At 39.5% G+C, this 18536-nt stretch overlaps 1 protein-coding gene across 1 annotated transcript in view; it reads right to left on the reverse strand.

Moving 5' to 3' along the window:
• Positions 1-18536, reverse strand: part of PIGG (phosphatidylinositol glycan anchor biosynthesis class G (EMM blood group)) — a 96163-nt gene that overhangs the window by 48838 nt on the left and 28789 nt on the right. The window contains exons 9-10 of the mRNA XM_074166145.1: positions 10613-11070; positions 2937-3128 (exon numbers count right to left, since the gene is read on the reverse strand). Of these exons, the coding sequence (XP_074022246.1) occupies positions 2937-3128; positions 10613-11070 (650 nt within the window). The remainder of the gene's footprint in view (positions 1-2936; positions 3129-10612; positions 11071-18536) is intronic.

Genomic DNA, 18536 nt, shown 5'->3' on the forward strand with positions numbered 1-18536 from the left:
GTAATTCTGGTGTAATTATTATGATAAAATATTCAAACATATTAATGTGACTTAGTGTTTATGACGCTTAGAAGTAAAAGTTCGGGAAATCTGGCTATCTGTCACTATGGAATGAGTTAAGTAAAAACTGAAGTTAACCAGTCAATGGAAATTTAAACTAACTAAAAACCAATTTCTCAGCAAATGCACTACTATTATTTTGGTTGTGTTACTATGGTATATGCTCATCTTCTTCATTTCATGATCATTTTTAAAAAGAACTCTGAGGAAAATGGAAGGTCAAATTACTTCCTTGCATTTTTTAATTTAGAGGTTATCTTAGTGTAAGCCATAGAAGACAGAACGCACTTCTTCCTCATCCACATTCCAGCAGTTGTCACATCCAGAAAAAACACTTATGTTCAGTAAAGAGTACAGAGATGAGGCACTTCAGAGCAAAGATTCTCTGTCTTACAGAAGAAAGTATTGTGTATGAAAAATGCAGTGGCTGTCTACAGCTTTTTTCTCATATTACTCAAAACTACCTCTACCTTGCACCTGGATCCAGACCTACTCCATATCATGAATACACTAAATATACCTCTAGACACATTTCAAAGAAACTCCTGGGTTTGTTCCTGGTGGCATTTTACATAGGCTTTTACCATTTGTCACATCAGCTATCTAACAAAGATGACCTAGGATCGCTATGTCAACACATCAGCTAACATCTGAAATCTACTAACAAGTGTCTACCATCTTTTTTGATATGCTGTATTGGGAGCCTTGCTGAAGATAATGTGTTTGAGGAGTTAAGTGATCTTGGGCAAACAATGCCTGCTCTATTAGGCCTTGTACTGTAGGCTTGAGAAGCCCACGTTAGCATGACTAGCCACTGCAACGGACCATGCTGGAACTCCTGTGCTGGCCTGTGTTGTGCACTGGTGGGAATTAGGACACAGATAACATTCTGACCTGGCAGGTTTGTTTGTCTGTCTGACCCTGGCAAACGGGTTTGTTTTGGTCTGTTTGGGTGTTTTGTTTTGTTTTTCTTGTTGTTGCTTTTTGTGGGTTGATTTTTTTTCCACAAAATAAAAGGCACCTCAGTATAGGAGGGAGGCAGAACCTCTCCACCACTGGGGCCTGTGTGCCACGGCATGCCATGGGAAGATTCATTTGGGGTTTGTCTGATGCTGTTCAAGAGCAGGGTTCCCAACATCTGAAGGCACTCACTACCAGTATTCCTCTTTTCACTCTATCTTATTAAAACAGCTGTTCTGTTACACATTTGTTGTTGCTCCTTTCTCATTGAGATCAAGCAAGAGCCCTGCACCACAATTCCCACCCCAGGTGCAGAACACAGGCTGACCCAAAGGTCAGAATTTGTTTGCTAATCCTACCAGCTTTCACCAAACAGCTTACACAGAGGATCTGAAGAGTATAAAGATTTGAAACATGACAGTAACTTTTAAACCAGTACATAATCAGAGATAAATAAAGGTTTGATGTAATTTAAGCAAATCACCATGCTCACTATTTAAGGTGAAATAACACAAAAAGGATGCCTCTTGCTTGTTATAATTGCAATCAATGTGCTGACCATAGAATGAACAAGTTCCTAGTAAATGCTTTGCCTTTAGTATTTAAGTACTCCACTTAATTCTCTAATTGCATTTTATTTGCAGCTCAATTGCTGTATTTAATGATCTGTCCCACATTGCAGTAGTTTCTTCTTATTGCAAGGACAGCAATCTTTTCCAAAGATTCTACTCAAACACAAAGCAAAACTAGAGGTCACACTCCGAGATCAGGCATGTTTCAAACATAGAGCAAAATCCTGCAGACTTAAGTAAAGATTACCATTACTTACACATCCAGCAGAACTAGCACACAATGTTAACTTAACATTAGTATACAACCCGAATTTTCCTCAATATTTGGAGAGATGGAATGGAATGCATGTAAATATATCTAGATATACATGTACATACAAGTGTTTGTAATAAAACATGCCTCATGAGCAAATCTGATCTTCTATATGACCTAAGACCTTCTCCTGCAGGATTGTTTCCATCTCTGCACATCTTGTGAAACTCGGGCCCCTGATTAAGAAGTTCCAACAGAAACCATCTGTATCCACATCAAGTTCAAACTGAGTGCAAGTGAAAGTTTACCACATCCAGAAGACAATTGTTTTACAACTTCTCTTCCATGACCTCTTCCTCCTCATCAAATGTCTTAACTGACTCCGGAAGTTTTCTGCAGCTCTGATATTTAGAAGGACTTGAGGCTGCAGAGCCAGGTACAATCCAACAGTAAGAAGTATTGTAAGAAAATTAAAGTCACTTAGAGACATTCCAAAAGTAGCTATGGCTGAAAAAGCTAATAGCTTCCTTACAGTTACAGACTAGTTCTATAAAAAACTTAACATCCACATAAAAATCCTTAGTATGTCCAGCAAATTAGTGCAGCACAGCCTAGACCTCAAGAAGGGTTTGGTTACATCTTGAAAGGCCATAAATTACAGAACACTCACCTGCAAAAAAAAGATATGGAAAAGCAACTTTCCCAATTACTGTCTAAGCATTTTTCAAAACTAAGAAGTAGCTAAATGAGCTTGGCATGTGCTCTGCTAAATGTGGCAAGTCCATCTAAAACAAAAGGAGATGGTGCATTTGGAGTTTCTCTGTAGCAAAACTACAGGGTATGATGATTAGATTTTTCTCACATTAATTCTTATCGGACTGGCTTCTGATCTGTCACAGCGGAAAGACACTTCATGGGTATCAAAATTATGCACACACCACAAAAACTAAGCACTGGCCACCTACAAAATTGAGCTTTATTCATAAGAATGTGATCCCAGCCTAGACCTAACATCTCCCACCTCATCCCCTGATATCCATAGTGTTAACACCTCCCTAGAAATAGGTTTACATATCTGTTGATTAACTTACTTTGAAATATCCTTGCTGTCACGTTGCCATGGAAATATGACATTTCCAATAGCTGCCCGGTAACTGTAGACTCCCAGGAGCCCGAGTGCCATAGCAATTTTCGAAACCAGGGAGCATCTTCTTTGAACCAGAAAGAAGATCATAAGTAGTGAGACTGCAGCCAAGAAGGAGAGTTCAGGTTTATGTTCAGAGCTGGGGGAAAAAAAAACCAACAACAACAACAACAAAAATCTATAAAACCCGTCAAACCACTGTAATTACTGCTAAACAAATTTGACAGAGCCTGAGCTACAGTACTGTATTTCCAAATTAATCGCTGCACTGATATCTGTTATGAACTTTTCAAGAGGTATGGTAAAATATTCTAGTATTTTTAGAAAAGCAGTTTTATTAATGAGGTTTTCTATTCAAGCATGTTTGAAAGTGTAATTATTGTGTTCTACCATATATTAGTTATTCTGCTAATTATATAAAAAACAAGCTGCATATTGCATAATGGAGAAGGGTCTAATGCTTTTAAACTACGGTTTTGGTATACAGTTTGAAACAGTGCATTTTGCTTGTACTACAGCATTTCATTTTCCAGCATAAGGCAGAGAAGATTTTTGCACTATAGAATTACAACTATTCTGTCTTTTTAAATAACTGTACAAGTATTTGATTTGTTTAAATTTTAGTCATACAAAACATGACCTAGCCAAAATTACCAGAAATATACTTACATAGTTTAAAACACACAAACATATTAGCACAATATGATTCCCTTATGCAACTAGCAACCAGCACCTTGTACTGGATCAATACATACAAGAGATAGACACAAAATTAATTTTTAACCATTAGTTTTGTTAGATTTATTTTCTGTTAAGAACATCACATAGAGTGTGAGAGCCAAAGGCTCCATCTTTTGTCTTCCACACTTCAAAATGCCATGATAAAAGACCAGTAACTTCAGCAAACTGTCAATGAGCCTAGGCTGTTACCTGCATTAACTCTGATCGCACTTGTGAAGCTCCAGTTTTATCTTTGATTTAATCAAAATTATAGTACTTCATACAGGTTTACTTTCCTATTCCCTAGTACATGTTTTATCAGAAGTTTGGCCAATAGATGTTTCAACTGTTGTGCTTGGAAAGTCACAGAGGTAAGGACATGGGGCAGAAAAATTGTCATGCTAGTCCTCCCTGCAGGACCCAGTCAAGCACTTCAGACAACTTCACAAGACTCCCAGGAGATGCACTGCTCTCTGCAGGCCAGTAGAGGAAAGCGAGACGAATAAAACCTGTGGCACTGTGGGAGAGAAAACATAGTCTTGACGTTTCTTCTCACTATTGTTCTTCCTCTACAGAAAGAGACAGTAGAAGCAGACAGTCCAATGGACAGCAAGGGTATGTTCAAAGTCATGTGCACATCAGTCACTAATTGTACATCCTTGACTGCTAGCACAGGGGTTTATACTCAAGTCATGTCCAGGCTTTCTGGTAACAGTCCTCTGTTATTTCCATTTTGGATTTTTTTGAACCATGTAAATTTGTTGCCAAAAAACATACTCCAGTGTTTCATAGAGTTTGCTGAAGAAACAATAAAAGGATTTCTAGCAAATGAAGTCAGGTCAGCATAAATCACCTACAGTTTCAAGGTTTTCCAGCCACGGTTACAGTTAGACAGCTAAGTGCATATTAAATTAGCAAGTATTTTGAAAGAAGATTGTAGTTGCTCAACACTGAGTCCAGCCATTTAGCAAAGTTCTACATGATGTTGATATTCTACTCAGAAATAGAAGCATGAATGTGCTACTCTGATCTCAGCTGAAACATAGTGTGTTTTGCCCAAACCATAAAATTGAAAGTGAAGAACCAGTAGTTTACTGAGAGAGAACCAGGGGAGAGGGAAAGGAAAAGGGAGCTTTGTCTGCATGTTCTTACTGTAACAGCTCATGGCTCACACTTTCTTACTTGTGGTATCAGAACGAATACTGAAGACAATTGCTTCAACTGCTTTGACCTCACCTCACTACTGTGAATATAAATACAGTGAAAGGAATTATAAATGTGTACATGACCCATATTTTATGTGGATAAAGCCCTTTTTAATTGTTTACTTTCATTCTATTATGTACAATAGAATATACAGCAGTCACATGGTATGCTAGCTTTGGGGGAAAGGGCATTTTTGGATGGTTAAGTACATTATTAAAAGAAAATACTATCATCTTCCCCTGCTGCTACTTCTTATCACTTCTCTTCAAGCTGATGCTTCATTGACAGCTTCACCTCTTCCAGTGAGCCATGTAGCAGCTCTGACACCTTCCAAGTACCAGCTCCAACCAAGATTATCAGTCAAATGAAGCTGAATACTAACTAATTAAAAAGAAAGCCAACTTCCAGATAAATTTAAGGATTGCATGTTCTCTTCCACTTCATTTACTGTCTGATTTTCTTTTGCTCTTTTTCCCACCAAAGTGTTTTTTTTCTCTTTGTAGCAGGTTTTGTAGAGTCTCTCTGCAAATAACAAAGAACATTTTCCCTATTTCAGCACTGTTGAATGCATCCTCAGTAGCCAAATTCAAGACACTACAGGTAGACTGATTTTCTCTGGTTTGCTGCTTATGTTTTTCCATGCACAAAAATGAAAAACAGTCTTTTTGTCTCAAATGCTGAGCCCCTTAAGCACTGTCCAGATAAGCAAAATATAAGTCTGAGCATGAGCACAGTTCTCTAAAAGGTCAATACAGGGGGGAAAAAAAGAGGGCATTTTGTTCATTAGTTTATCTTAGAGACAAAATAGAATGCTGGCTAGAAAAAAGCCTGAGTAGCTTTAACTTAAACTAACTTGTTACACATCATATAAGTAAGGTTCTAATTTCTTATTACTAAACAATGTGTTATTAAGACATAACTATGCAAATTAAACATATAATAATGTTTCAATGAATAACAATGAATCTTACAGACTAGGAATGCCTTTTGGGAAGAGGAATAACTGCTTGATGCAACTCAGCTTATCACCAGCCTTTAATTTATGCTATAAGGAAAACACATCCCCTCAATCCTGATCAATACACTAGGGAAACAGACATCTCTACCACCCTGTTCTCTTATGAAGGAGAAGCAACAAAGACATTGAAACCTCCAACCAAAGAAAATTAAAGCATGCTTGCAAAATAGGCATTCACAGATGCTCTACAAACTACAGGATGTGCAAAGATTTAGTTGCATCATTGACTGATCTTTCCGAAGCTTGTCCAGTGAAGCATTTCAGACTCAAGAACTCATCTACACCACATCACTCAAGTCCAAAAACTATACACTTCAAATGATGCTATTTCGGCAATCTTTTAACCCTATAAAGGAACTGAAGTATATATCCGAATGTTTGACATTATACTATATATTCCTGTTAGGCTAAAAACTGCTTCATTGATTTAAGTCAGGATGTACCTCCACAGCAGCCCAAGCCAACCTGTGCCTGGGCTGCCAGGGTCCTGCTCTTTCACCTGGTCCCTAAACCCAGCAGAAGTAGTTACACCAAGTATTGTATTTCCACATTTCCAAGCAGTAGTTCCACATTTTGTTTCTACAGCAATTTCAGCAGCAGCAGTACCATCTTGCACACTCTTCCCTTCCTGCTTAACTGTTACTAAGCCAGCCCATTTGCTTGTGAAGCTGGATGGTAAATCACAGTGGGAAGTGATCCATCTGAAAGCCAAGAGTTTCCCACACTGCCTTGGCTTATTTTTCCAGCCTCATCTATTCAATTATTTAGTTCACCATACTGTCCAAGCAACAGCTGTGCTGGTAAAATACGGGGCCAGTGAGGAGAGGAGCAAGACAGCAGGTACGTTGCCTTGTAAGGCAAGAGCTTGTTTAATATACTATTATAGCCAAAAAAGCAGTTGTAGCCTAAGTCTATAGATGTAGGACTTTTTCTCTTCTACTTGCTTCAAGACCCAAGCAAATATACCCAATGCAAGGCTACAATTTGGTGAGGAAGCATAGGGAGCAATTTGCCAGTAAAATTCTGAAGTTTTGGTTTTGATATCTAGCTGCTGTACTCCACCTTTACTGAAGGGAGAGGCAGACAGCTTTTAATAAGAGGGTTGTGATGACTTTATGAAGGGGAAGTAATACTTAATCAACATGACAGACTTGTGATGAGATGACTATCTCAGTGGAAGAGCGGAGAGCAGGCAGTGTTGTTTATCTCATCTTTAACAAGGCTTTTAACATCATCTCCCATAACATCCTCACAGGCAAACTGAAGCAGTACAGGCTGGGAAAGTGGACAGTGAGGTACACCGAAAACTGGCTCAGCTGCTGAGCTCACACGGTTTGATCAGCAGTACAAAGTCCACCCAGAGGCCAGTAACTAGTAGTCAACACCAGGGCTTGACACTGGGGCCAATACTGTTTGACATCATCATTAATGACCTGGACAATGGGACAGAGTGCCCCCTTGACAAGTCTGCTCACAATACAGAACTGGGAGGAATGGCCAATATAGTGGATGGTTCTGCTGTCATTCAGAGGCACCTCAACAGACTGCAGAAATGGCCCAACAGGAACCTTACGAAGTTCAACAAGAAGGGGCAAATCCTGCACCTTGGAACAAATAGCTACACACATCAGGACAAACTGGGGGTTGACCATCTTTTCAGAGATGGCTCTGAACATCCTGGTGGACGCTGAGTTGATCATCAGCCAGCAATGTGCCCTTGCCAGCAAAAATAACCAACAACATTTGGGGCTACATTATTGCGCTGGATTGAGCAACACAGGACTAACTTTTCTTCTAATGCTGGGGAAAACTGCACTTTAGAAGACTCTAGTGTCTGACTTTGTGAACATATTTACTTTATAGCCAGCTGTGCTATGTGGGATTCAAGGTCTCAGTGTTTTCGAGCCTTGCCAGGTGCAGGGACGAGGAGAAGCAAGGCCTGGGCATTTGACCCAGGCTGGCCAACAGGATTATTTCATAGCATGAATGTCACATTCAATATAAATTAGAAATGTTTGCTGTGTAGTTCTCTCTCCCTTGATGGCAATGGTCCAGAGAACTCCTCACCCCAGTGCCAGACCCCTGAGGCCTCCCCTTCCTCCCGAAGCCATTGCACTCGCAGTGTCCAACATTTGTTGTCCGCTGTTGGGAGTGCACAGCTTCCTGCTGATACAATTGGCTGAGTATAATTCCTGTATAACTTATATCAGTATCAGGATTAATACTGCGGTATTACTGTTAATTATTTAGTCTTACCATATTAAATCTATTTATATTTCAACCCTCATGTTTCTTTGTGTTCCCCAATTCCCCCTTTCCAGGCGGGAAGGGGTCATCGGGTGAAAGAACAATTGTCTAACGACAACAGAGTGTTATGGATTTTCTCAAACCATAACAATTATGAAAAACCTTATCAGCAGGTTAAGGAAGGTGTTTCTTCCCCTGTCCAGCCCTGGGTCCAGTTATGGGTTATCCAGTACAGAGACAGATATGGACATATTGAAGAAAGTGCAATGAAAGACTATGAAAATGATGCGCATCTGTCACACAAAGAGAAGCTCAAAGCACTGGGACTGTTTAGCCTTATGAAGACAAGGCTCAGTATGGATCTTACCAGCCTGATTTGAGTTGGAGGATGAAGCCATATTCTTAGCAAAAAGACAAAGAGACAACAGACACAAATTGAAATAAAAGAAATTTTGTTTAAACAGAAGGAATTTTGGGGTGGGGGAGGGAAGAAAACAGTTTCCCAGAATACAGCATGGAGTCTCCATGGTTGGAGATATCAAAAACCCAGCTGGACAAGAATCTGAGCAATCTGATCCATACCACTCTTGCTCTGAATAGGGGCACTGAACCAAATAGTTTCCAGAGGTCCCCTCCAACATTAACCATCCTGTGATTCTGTTGTTTTCATAGATGGATAGGACTTCTGCAAAACACACCAATTCCAATTCACAGGAGAAAAAAAAAGAAACACAAAAATAGTCTCCTCCATCCCTTCTCCCTCCTCCATCCCCAACAACAACAAAAAAAACCAGACTAAGCCAGAACAGGTGTAAAGAACCTTGGTTTACCTCAGTGAATTGCTTGGAAACTCCTGACAGGCAGCAGTGTTAAAGCTGGGCACACAGGATTTCTCAGCTTTTGTTATAAATCAGGAAACCCTAGAAACAGCTGCTCTAGCTACGGACTAAGTTCTACCTGTGCTATCTCCCTGAGTCCCTGCAGCCGAAGCCTATAACGGGTTTTGCTCCTCTACAGGCACCTAGCACCAGGAAATTGCAGGTGGAAGCACCCTTACCAAGAGAGGATCTTTTGAAGTTACATCCAGGCATGCATACACAATCTTTAGAAGGCTGGTAACATTTCTGGGGGACCATATAAGTAAAAGCATATCTCTGAAACAAATGTAATTTTTCAGCTGCAAGAATATCAAGTTCTTGTTTGTGTACTAGTGCATCGTGGCACTAGTACACTCCAAAGTAACTAGTACACTCCATAGAAAAGGGCTGACAGTCTAAAGAAGACATCTGGCTTGGGAAGTTATTGGGAAAATAAATCTTTGGAAGATGCTTAGGATTAATTACAGAAATCCTCTCAGTCACACCTAATCTTGCTCACACACTGGCTTAGCTCATAATGAAGGAGTTCTCTATCATGTGGACTTAATGCTGGGAATATGACATTCCTTCCTCAATCCCTCACCTCATCTCAAGAGGAGGAATGCATGGTGAAAGCTTTGGTATAGAACAACTGCTATAATGCGATAAATTCCCTCATAACTCATGTCTTTCAGCACTCATGCCTGTCACAGCAATTAGCATTTTATCTGTGAGGCTGCCAGTAAACAACAAGTCTCATATTAGTTCATTTGCTCATGTCGCTTTTAATGAATGATGAATGACATTTCATCCATGTATTGCAAGATACTGGCAAGAAATCTCTTTATCTTACACAGCACAGCCTCCCCATCTGCTGTCTGCAAAACCTTGACTAGTCAAGTCACAAGGTATTGCTTCTTCATCCACCAGCTGAAGTACAGAATACAATTCAAATATCGAGTACTTTTTACCACTGAATAATGACTGTAGTTCTTCACAATACTAGAAGGTAGTAAAAAAAGTAGAAGCCCTTCTCAAATGTACTTCAAGTTGTAAAAAATTGTAAAAAATCCTCTTTCTTGTTTACATACTACACTTGAAAAATTCCTTCAGTTTTCCATCCACACATTAAATGTCTGTGATAAACAAGACATCTATATGAAGGATCTTCTCCTGCAACCGCATAAGATTTGGAATTGAGCAGAACCTTCTGCCTTAATTGCAAGGGTTTAATTCTATTAAGTGATTTTTAATTTCCCAAACCAGACACTCTTGACTTACACGTGGAAAATAGTTACTTTTTGCCTCTGATAAACCTATCGTGTATAATTGGCATTAATTAGATAAGTCATGGTGCAGGGAAAAGATTATAAACTACTGATAGTACACAGGGAATTACTCTTGCATGAAACAGCAGTGAAAAAATCCTTATGCTACTTCAGTGTTTACCTGCTTTGCATATTTACAGCACTTTCTGAACAGAGACTGTACAGAAATGTATATATATTTCATCAAGTGAAACACACATTATGTTTCAAGTAAGACAGAAAGTATGACAATAAATCAGATACTCACTTTGTCAACCAATGTCCAAAGTCTGGCCGATGAGCCCACTGGACGCCCGTCTGATTCAATGATCGAAGTAGCCGACAGCAAATAAGAATGATCCATGGACTTGCTAAGCTTATCCACTTATCTGTTCCTTTTATGAATTCAGCTGAAGAGGTGGCCTTGCCCAATTTTGAATTACCTGCTGCTGGAATGTCTATATTCTTGCACTCAGAGGCTTCCCCAATACTATCAAAATTTTGTTTCACAGTGGTACTATGCTGAGGGTCACATTCTTTCAGAAGAAAATGGTATCTACAAAGTTCCTGACATAGCACCAAACAAAGCGTATTAATAAGAAAATACCAGGTTTGATGTTCCTCTTCTATAAAACTGCTTGCCCCCAAACTCAAAACATGGCCAATTGTTCCAGCCAGAATCAGCACATCTATTTCTGACCAGCTGGAACTGGACACAACTGGATTCTGCAATAGAACAAAAAAAAACAGTGATGAAAGTATATCAAATTTTCTCTTGTGAAAATTCATAGTGTGCATACAGCAATTTCCTCTAAGAAAACAAAACAAACAGCAAAACAAATTGTTTCTACCTTGACAAATTAAAAAAAAAAATTATAAAAGATTCGTTTTAGTGTAACCTATTTAGCTAGCATTGCAACACAATCATAAATTACGTTCTGTTTAAGGGAAAAAACTTCTCTCTGAATAATAATCATATTGTACAGATTAAGATTCCCTACCACCCTGTAACAGAAGGCTTGAAAAAAGCTCTCTCCCTGTTGCGCATTCGTAGCAGTAAAAAATAGAAATCCTGCAGAAGTCAAACTTGAGACACGGATAATAGGTAATTTTCTAGTAGTTTAAATCTGCACTATCCTCAAGTCAGTGCAGGAACAGCCTTCACTACTCAAATTAACAAGTGTTACTTGCAGACAGTTTGATTAACCTTGCTTAGCTTGAAATGTGCCTTTCATCATAAAATCTGCTTTAAACCTCACCCATCTATTTTTTACTTCACATGACGTGCCTATCTAAAACCATAATACTCTGTCTAATGCCTCCATTACTTTGATTTCCTGTTCACAGTATCTTCTTGGAATTGCCTCATCATCACTGCTCTCCGTGATACGGATAAAAAGACAGTGTAAGGGCATGTGGAAGGTGAGAGCATCTGGTTCATTAACATTATCAGGTAAAGGAACTTTTTAGCTCAGAGGGAAGATGAAGTAACTGAGAAAGCCATAAAAAGACCACACAGAGACACAAACCTGATAAGTAAGCACTAAGGGAGATCATAAAGACGACCAAAACTCTTGAGCCATTAACTGAGAGGCCATTAAGAAACCACAGGCAGAGCTCTGAAGAGCATCAGCCTAGACTTTGTAACAGATAAGGTGGAAGTGACAGAACACTGACAGACAAAAACTCATTAAGCAATGCTTCAGGAAAGTGTCAAAGGTGGGGGAGAGAGGGTGATGAGGAACAGACTGGAGGTAGGGGACAAAGTGAGAGGAGGAAGGATAAAGAGGACAGAGTCATGTATAACCAGTCAGTGCACTTCTCTGATTGAGCTGTGTGCCTGATTACTGCTGCCTATCCTATCTTATTAAATCATCTCCTAACCATCTTTCTGTACAACTCCACCCTCTGTCCTACCAGTGGCTGCTGTACGGTCTCACTGCAAGTAACTGGGGACAAGCCTGCGTGCCAGCAACTTGAGACAAGAGCGAGTAAAAGCAGATGCCAGCAACTGGACCAGGATCATGGGTCATTGGACCCACGCGCCTGTACTGCCAGTGACTGCCGTGTGTGAGGGTCCACATGCCAGAGACTGGAGTGGTGACCACAGGCCATTGGGACTGTGTGCCCAAGGTGGCAGGAGCTGGAGGGATCAGAGTGCAACAGAGGTCAAGGTGTCAGCAACAGGAAAAGTGACCATGGATCACCATTCTTGCAGGTTTGCATCAGGAACTAGAGAGCCTAGGGTGAGCATATGTGTGTGAGGTCACAGGGCCACTGACTGAAGGGACCTCTGTCTGCTTAACTTCTCCTCAAAGTCTGAGCCAGAGGTGAGGACAGGGGCCCAGGTTTGGCATGCACTGCTGGGCTCCAGCAGCAAAGCAGGACAAATGCCCCAGCCCTGGAGGCCACCAGAGCCAGCAGAGACTTCCTAACATACCTTAACAAGTACTTCACGCACTTGTGAAGCATTTTGGGAAAGATACTGTCAAAAATCATCCTTTACCATTTTATTTTCTCAATTTTTCCTCTATTACAGAATATCACAGTGTATCTCTTTAACTGGTATTTTAAACACCTGATAAACAACTTAAAAGCCAAACCAAAACTACTGCATGCTATTTTTACTTCAAAACAAAGATCTCTGAAGCTACTTCCACATTAATTTCTTTAGCTTCACACTTCAACCACGTCATTCTCCTACATTTGACCTTATGAACTTTAAAAAACAGTCTTGAATATTTATACAGATGAAGCTCACAAAGAACGTAGATTCAAAGATGTACAGTGTACATCCTGAACTGTTTAAATAATTTGTTAGAAAAATATAGAAACTCACTAATCTTAGAGCAGGTAACAAGTCATATAAACAATACAAATATCCCAGAGCATCTTAGATGCAAGTCTCACTTATGCTTAAGATTTACTGACAGCAGCATATATATATTTGTTCAATAAGCAAGACCACGTAACACAGGAACAACAATTTGCATGCAAGAAGCTAGTTAACACTATCTGGAATTTTGCTTTGAGGAAAACAACTTTTGCAAAATCATGTTTTTATAAGATGTATGTGAAAGAATGCAGAAGGCATAGTTAAAGTTATCACCTATTCACATCACCTCCACTTCTTGTGTTGTTAAAGAAATGTATTACACCAGTCACTTCACTTAAAAATTTAAAAAAAAAAAACCACAAAGAAAAAAAAAACAATAAAAAAGTCCCCATGAGGTTACATAAAGCAATAAAGGGGGAAAAAGCCGCTGAAAATTTAGCACAAGAACAGTCATAATCTGAAAAACTGCCCAGACCCAATCTAAATTTCCTAGCATTTGGAATTTCTTTGGTGCTCTAAAGACCATTCCTTTTGTTTAGTACTCTATTCTGAAAATCAAATACGATAAGCTGGTATCTGGAACAAAAGGACGAGGTAGAGAGGTAGTCTGTGCAGAGACCAAAGATCACGAAATTCACAAAGCTGAGATGAGAGCAGCACATGACTAAACTACAGAAAGTTTAAACTCCAATCATTCCATCAAGCTGATCTTAAAGATCTTTATTTATAAAGACCATTATTTATGAGCGAGCATGTAGGCACCATCTGCTTGCAGAGAAAAGGGATCTAAGATCCTCAACAAATGAGAATGAACCAGTCTTCAACACAATTCATTTGTCTTCTTTATAAGTCATAACATAAAATATATATAAGGACTGCTCTCTTGTATCTGGTTGCTGTCAGTACTGATATGAAAACTGAAGAAATATGTATTGACAGTGGAGAATATGCAAAAGCCTCATGAAAATGATGGCATTAGTGTGAAATGTCCCAGTGTCAGAAATCTGTATTTTTTGACTGCTTGTCTGACTCTCACAACTCTAGTGAAAAGAGAAAAAAATTACTCCTATATTCATATCAAAGGATTAAAGTCCAATGGCAGTTGTTGATAAACGACATTTCAGACCACAGTTAGTCACTATGCAGAATGAAAAATTATCTTGCAAAGTATAATCTCCTGAGCCTTGATGTTCTAAGAAATACTGAAAATAGCTTCATCAAATTTTTCTAAATTTACTGGTAAACCTCCATATATGAACTATGCCTTATTAGGAATGCCATCATTACAGTTTTTTATACAACCTGACCTTAGATCACTTAAGATTGTATTCGGTTTTCAGAACTGGTTTACAAGCACAGAAACATAGGTACTACTCTGATATTCACAGCTCTGTCTTTCTAGCTGCTGAATACCTCCAACCCTCAGGAACTCAGCAGGCATTCCAGATACTAACAGATTTGTACGACTCGCACCAATACCTTGGCAAACAAACTTAATACAGAATCTTTGGGTTAGAAATTTATAAAAGCCAGGCTTTCAATTCAAGCCTATGATCTCCCAAGTCAAGCATTTTTAGCATTTGATGTATCAGCATTAATAACTAATACAGAAACTGACCTTTGTCCTATCTTTGAACACATCTTGCTAGCTTACAGAACTGTGAGTACATAAGGAAAGGAATATATGCATCTCTGCCCATGAAATTTATTTTTCTTCACTTTGAAAGAAAACATCCTGTCATCTATCTTCTGGGTCCAATTCCAGTCATATGGCTTCTGTATGGTTGAAAGTAAAGCTCTTTTTCACAAAAATTAACCATCCATAGCTAATGCCAGGGGAATTTCACCATCACTTTTCAGATGAGAAATGTTTTATTTTTCATGCTCACCATCATCCAAAATTTAAATACTTATCATTCTCTTCCCTTCTGATATTTGAGCTCCTTGCACCCAGTCTTGATTCCCAATGATGATAACTTTTCTATGACAGAATACTACAGAACACACTTACTTCTACATTTTCAAAACAGTTTGGAGTATTTTTTGAAAGCTACCCAGTAAAAGCAACATCTAATCACCTTGCCCTCACCCCCAAATCAAAAAAAAATAAAAACAAAAAAAATTTAGGTACAACTGCATAAAAATGTTTTATCATTCCATTCAGTAAAGAATATCATACAGAGGAGGAAAACCAAAAATACTTATGAACACGGAATTTTAAGATAAACAGAATGAGGGACATTCTGTTTATGTAATTAAAAAGACACTACAATTTTGCATAATGAAAATTCTCAAAAGCTGTATTTGACAAGCTTTAACTTTTGTGTTATATTTTAAAAAAACTACTAGCTTTGATTTCTATCAGGAATAGGAAAAAATACAACTAGAGTAGTAAACACCATACTTAAGTCAACTACCAAGCAATTAGAGTGAAGCAATGAACAAGAAGTTAAAATTTTGATGATTTTCTGGAATTCGTAAAGGGTTGCAGAATTATTTAAAGCCTGAAGTGTCATTAAAAGACGGGACTGGTGCTGCTAGAAACACAGTAATCAGAACCTATAAATAACAGTCAGGAAGCAGATGCTAACACTGCCTGCACTGGTCTTCAGAAAATTCATGAACTTAGTAATCAGTTTCTATATTCAGCCACAGTGGAAAAAAAGCATTAGAAATGAAAAGCACTTCAGAGAAATCTTTAGATGTTGAACGGAAACAATTTGAAGGCAAAAAGCTCCAAAGCCATTAATAGGAGAGCTTATCTTAATTACTTTTAAAATACCTGCATTTTATCATATAGCATGAGCTTAGAAATAGCTTTTAGCTTTTTTAACTGGCAAGACATTGATTCAGGATTCTACTCTTGCCATCAGAAGAGCAGGGCTTCAGAGCTCTTTCAAAAGTGGAGCCCATACGCAGATTCACACTGTGGAGATGCACATGTCACAGACACTTGGATTCAGCGATATTTTAGTATAAGTAATACTCCTAATTCACACAGAAGGCCCTTCAAGATCAACACACAGCACATACAGACAGTAAGTTTCTTCTCTAAAGTCTTGGTATTCTATTGGAAAAGGGGATAGAAGTTGGGATATGAATGTTTGCGAATTACAGTATTTATGTCCCAGTTCCTAGTAAAAAACCTCTCATGTCCACACTGCAAGCAACAACAGATTATCCACTGTTCCTTTCACAGTCTCCAGGCTCTATCTTTGTATAAGCAGCTACCTGCAAAAGAACCACCATATCATTCTGCAACAGCCCCAAGACTGGTAAAAATGTAATCAAATCCAGGTCACTGCTTTTATACATGTCCAAAATGGAGGAACTTACTAACCAAACCTACAAAATATTTCAAACTTGCTTTGGAACTTGAACAGAGACAGCAAAGTCTACCTTACTGATGAAATACACATCTAGCAATCCAGTCACTAATGGGATAGACTGAAAAATGGATTTCTACAGGACTGGATACAAAGTCACGTCTGCCTCAACCAGAATTACTACTGCCTGCTCCTTGTAAAATATATTTCAGCTTCCCACATTTTCAGGTATGTCTCAGGTAGCAATACGATCACAGACAAACCTGAGATGGAGAATCCAGTATTTTTTAATATCTATCTGTCCCGGCCTTGGAAAAACAAACACACACAAACCTTCTGGAAAACATTGCTGAAAACCTCCTCATTCATGTATTAACAACTTGAAGCAGATAATCTGATCATCTGCTGGTATGTCCTAAGGTCCCAGCTAGTTACACTACAGAAAACACGTATGCACCAATTTGAGATATTCCCTCATCTTTCCAGTTCAAACAGGAAATGCTTGAATTGATAACTGTTCCGTGACAGCTAAATGGAGATATTTTCAGGAATAAGGAATTGGCTAGATGGTTGCACTCAAAAGAGTTGCGGTCCATGCCTCAATGTCCAAGTGGTGACTAGTGACAAGTGGCGTTCCTCAGGGATCAGCACTGGGACCAGTGCTGTTTAAGATCTTTGTTCACAATATGGACAGTGGGATTGAATGCACCCTCAGCGAATTTGCTGACAACACCAAGCTGTGTGGTGCAGTCGACGTGCTGGAGGGAAGGGATGCCATCCAGAGGGACATGGACAGGCTTCAAAGGTGGGCCCATGTAAACCTCATGAAATTCAACAAGGCCAAGTGCAAGGTCCTGCATGTGGGTCAGGGCAATCCCAAGCACAAATGCAGGTTGGGTGGAGAATGGATTGAGAACAGCCCTGACGAGAAGGACTTGGATTGAAAAGAAGCTCAACATGAGCTGGCAACGTGTGCTTACAGCCCAGAAAGCCAAGTGTATCCTGGGCTGCATCAAAAGAAGCATGACCAGCAGGTTGAGGGAGGTAATTCTGCCCCTCTACTTCACTCTGGTGAGACCCCACCTGGAGTACCACATCCAGCTCTGGGGCTCCCAACACAAGAAGGATGTGGACCTGTTGGAGCATGTCCAGAGGAGGGCCACAAAGATGATCAGAGGGCTGGAGCACCTCTCCTATGAAGACAGGCTGAGAGAGTTGGGCTTGTTGAGCCTGGAGAAGAGAAGACTCCGGGGAGATCTTCTAGCAGCCTTCCAGTACTTAAAGAGGGCCCACAGGAAAGATAAGAAAAGACTCTTTATGTTTGAATGTAGCGATAGGACAAGGGGTAATGGATTCAAACTGAAAGAGGGGAGATTTAGATTAGATATTGGAAAAAATTCTTAACTGTCAGGGTGGTGAGACAGGTTGCCCAGAGAAGTTGTGGATGCCCCATCCCTGGAAGTGTTTAAGGCCAGGCTGGATGGGGCTTTGAGCAACCTGGTCTAATGGGAGGTGTCCCTGTCCCTGGCAGGGCAGTTGGAACTAGATGATCTTTAAGGTCCCTTCCAACCCAAACCATTCTATCATTCCCTGCACTACAACAACAGAAGTGTAATTGCCAGTGACATCAAGTTTCACTTGTCAATAAAAGGGATTTTAATAATAAATAATAAAAGGGTTCTTGAATTCCAGATGGTCTTATAATTGGTACCAGAGACGAAAAGGAGACAAGCTACTGGTGAAACACCCTTCTTCAAGCAATATGGGATTGGATCTAAAGCCCCAATGTCAACCAGAGAGAAAGCTCCAGCTGCAGTAGTTTCTTATATTCAGAATGTGAGGTGCTGGAGGCAAAGATACAGAACTTGGACACAGTATCCTGGATATAATTTCTACTGAGTTTTTCTGGTTTTGCTCAGTTTGTCCTCAAAGGCAGACAAACCTGGGCTGGGAAAGGAAGAAAACTGAAATATAAAGAACAGATAAAGACTTCTCACCTGTACACCTGTCCGTGCTCCCTAGGCGTAGCT

Source organism: Numenius arquata, chromosome Z, assembly GCF_964106895.1.
Source record: "Numenius arquata chromosome Z, bNumArq3.hap1.1, whole genome shotgun sequence".
Classification (NCBI taxonomy): domain Eukaryota; kingdom Metazoa; phylum Chordata; class Aves; order Charadriiformes; family Scolopacidae; genus Numenius; species Numenius arquata.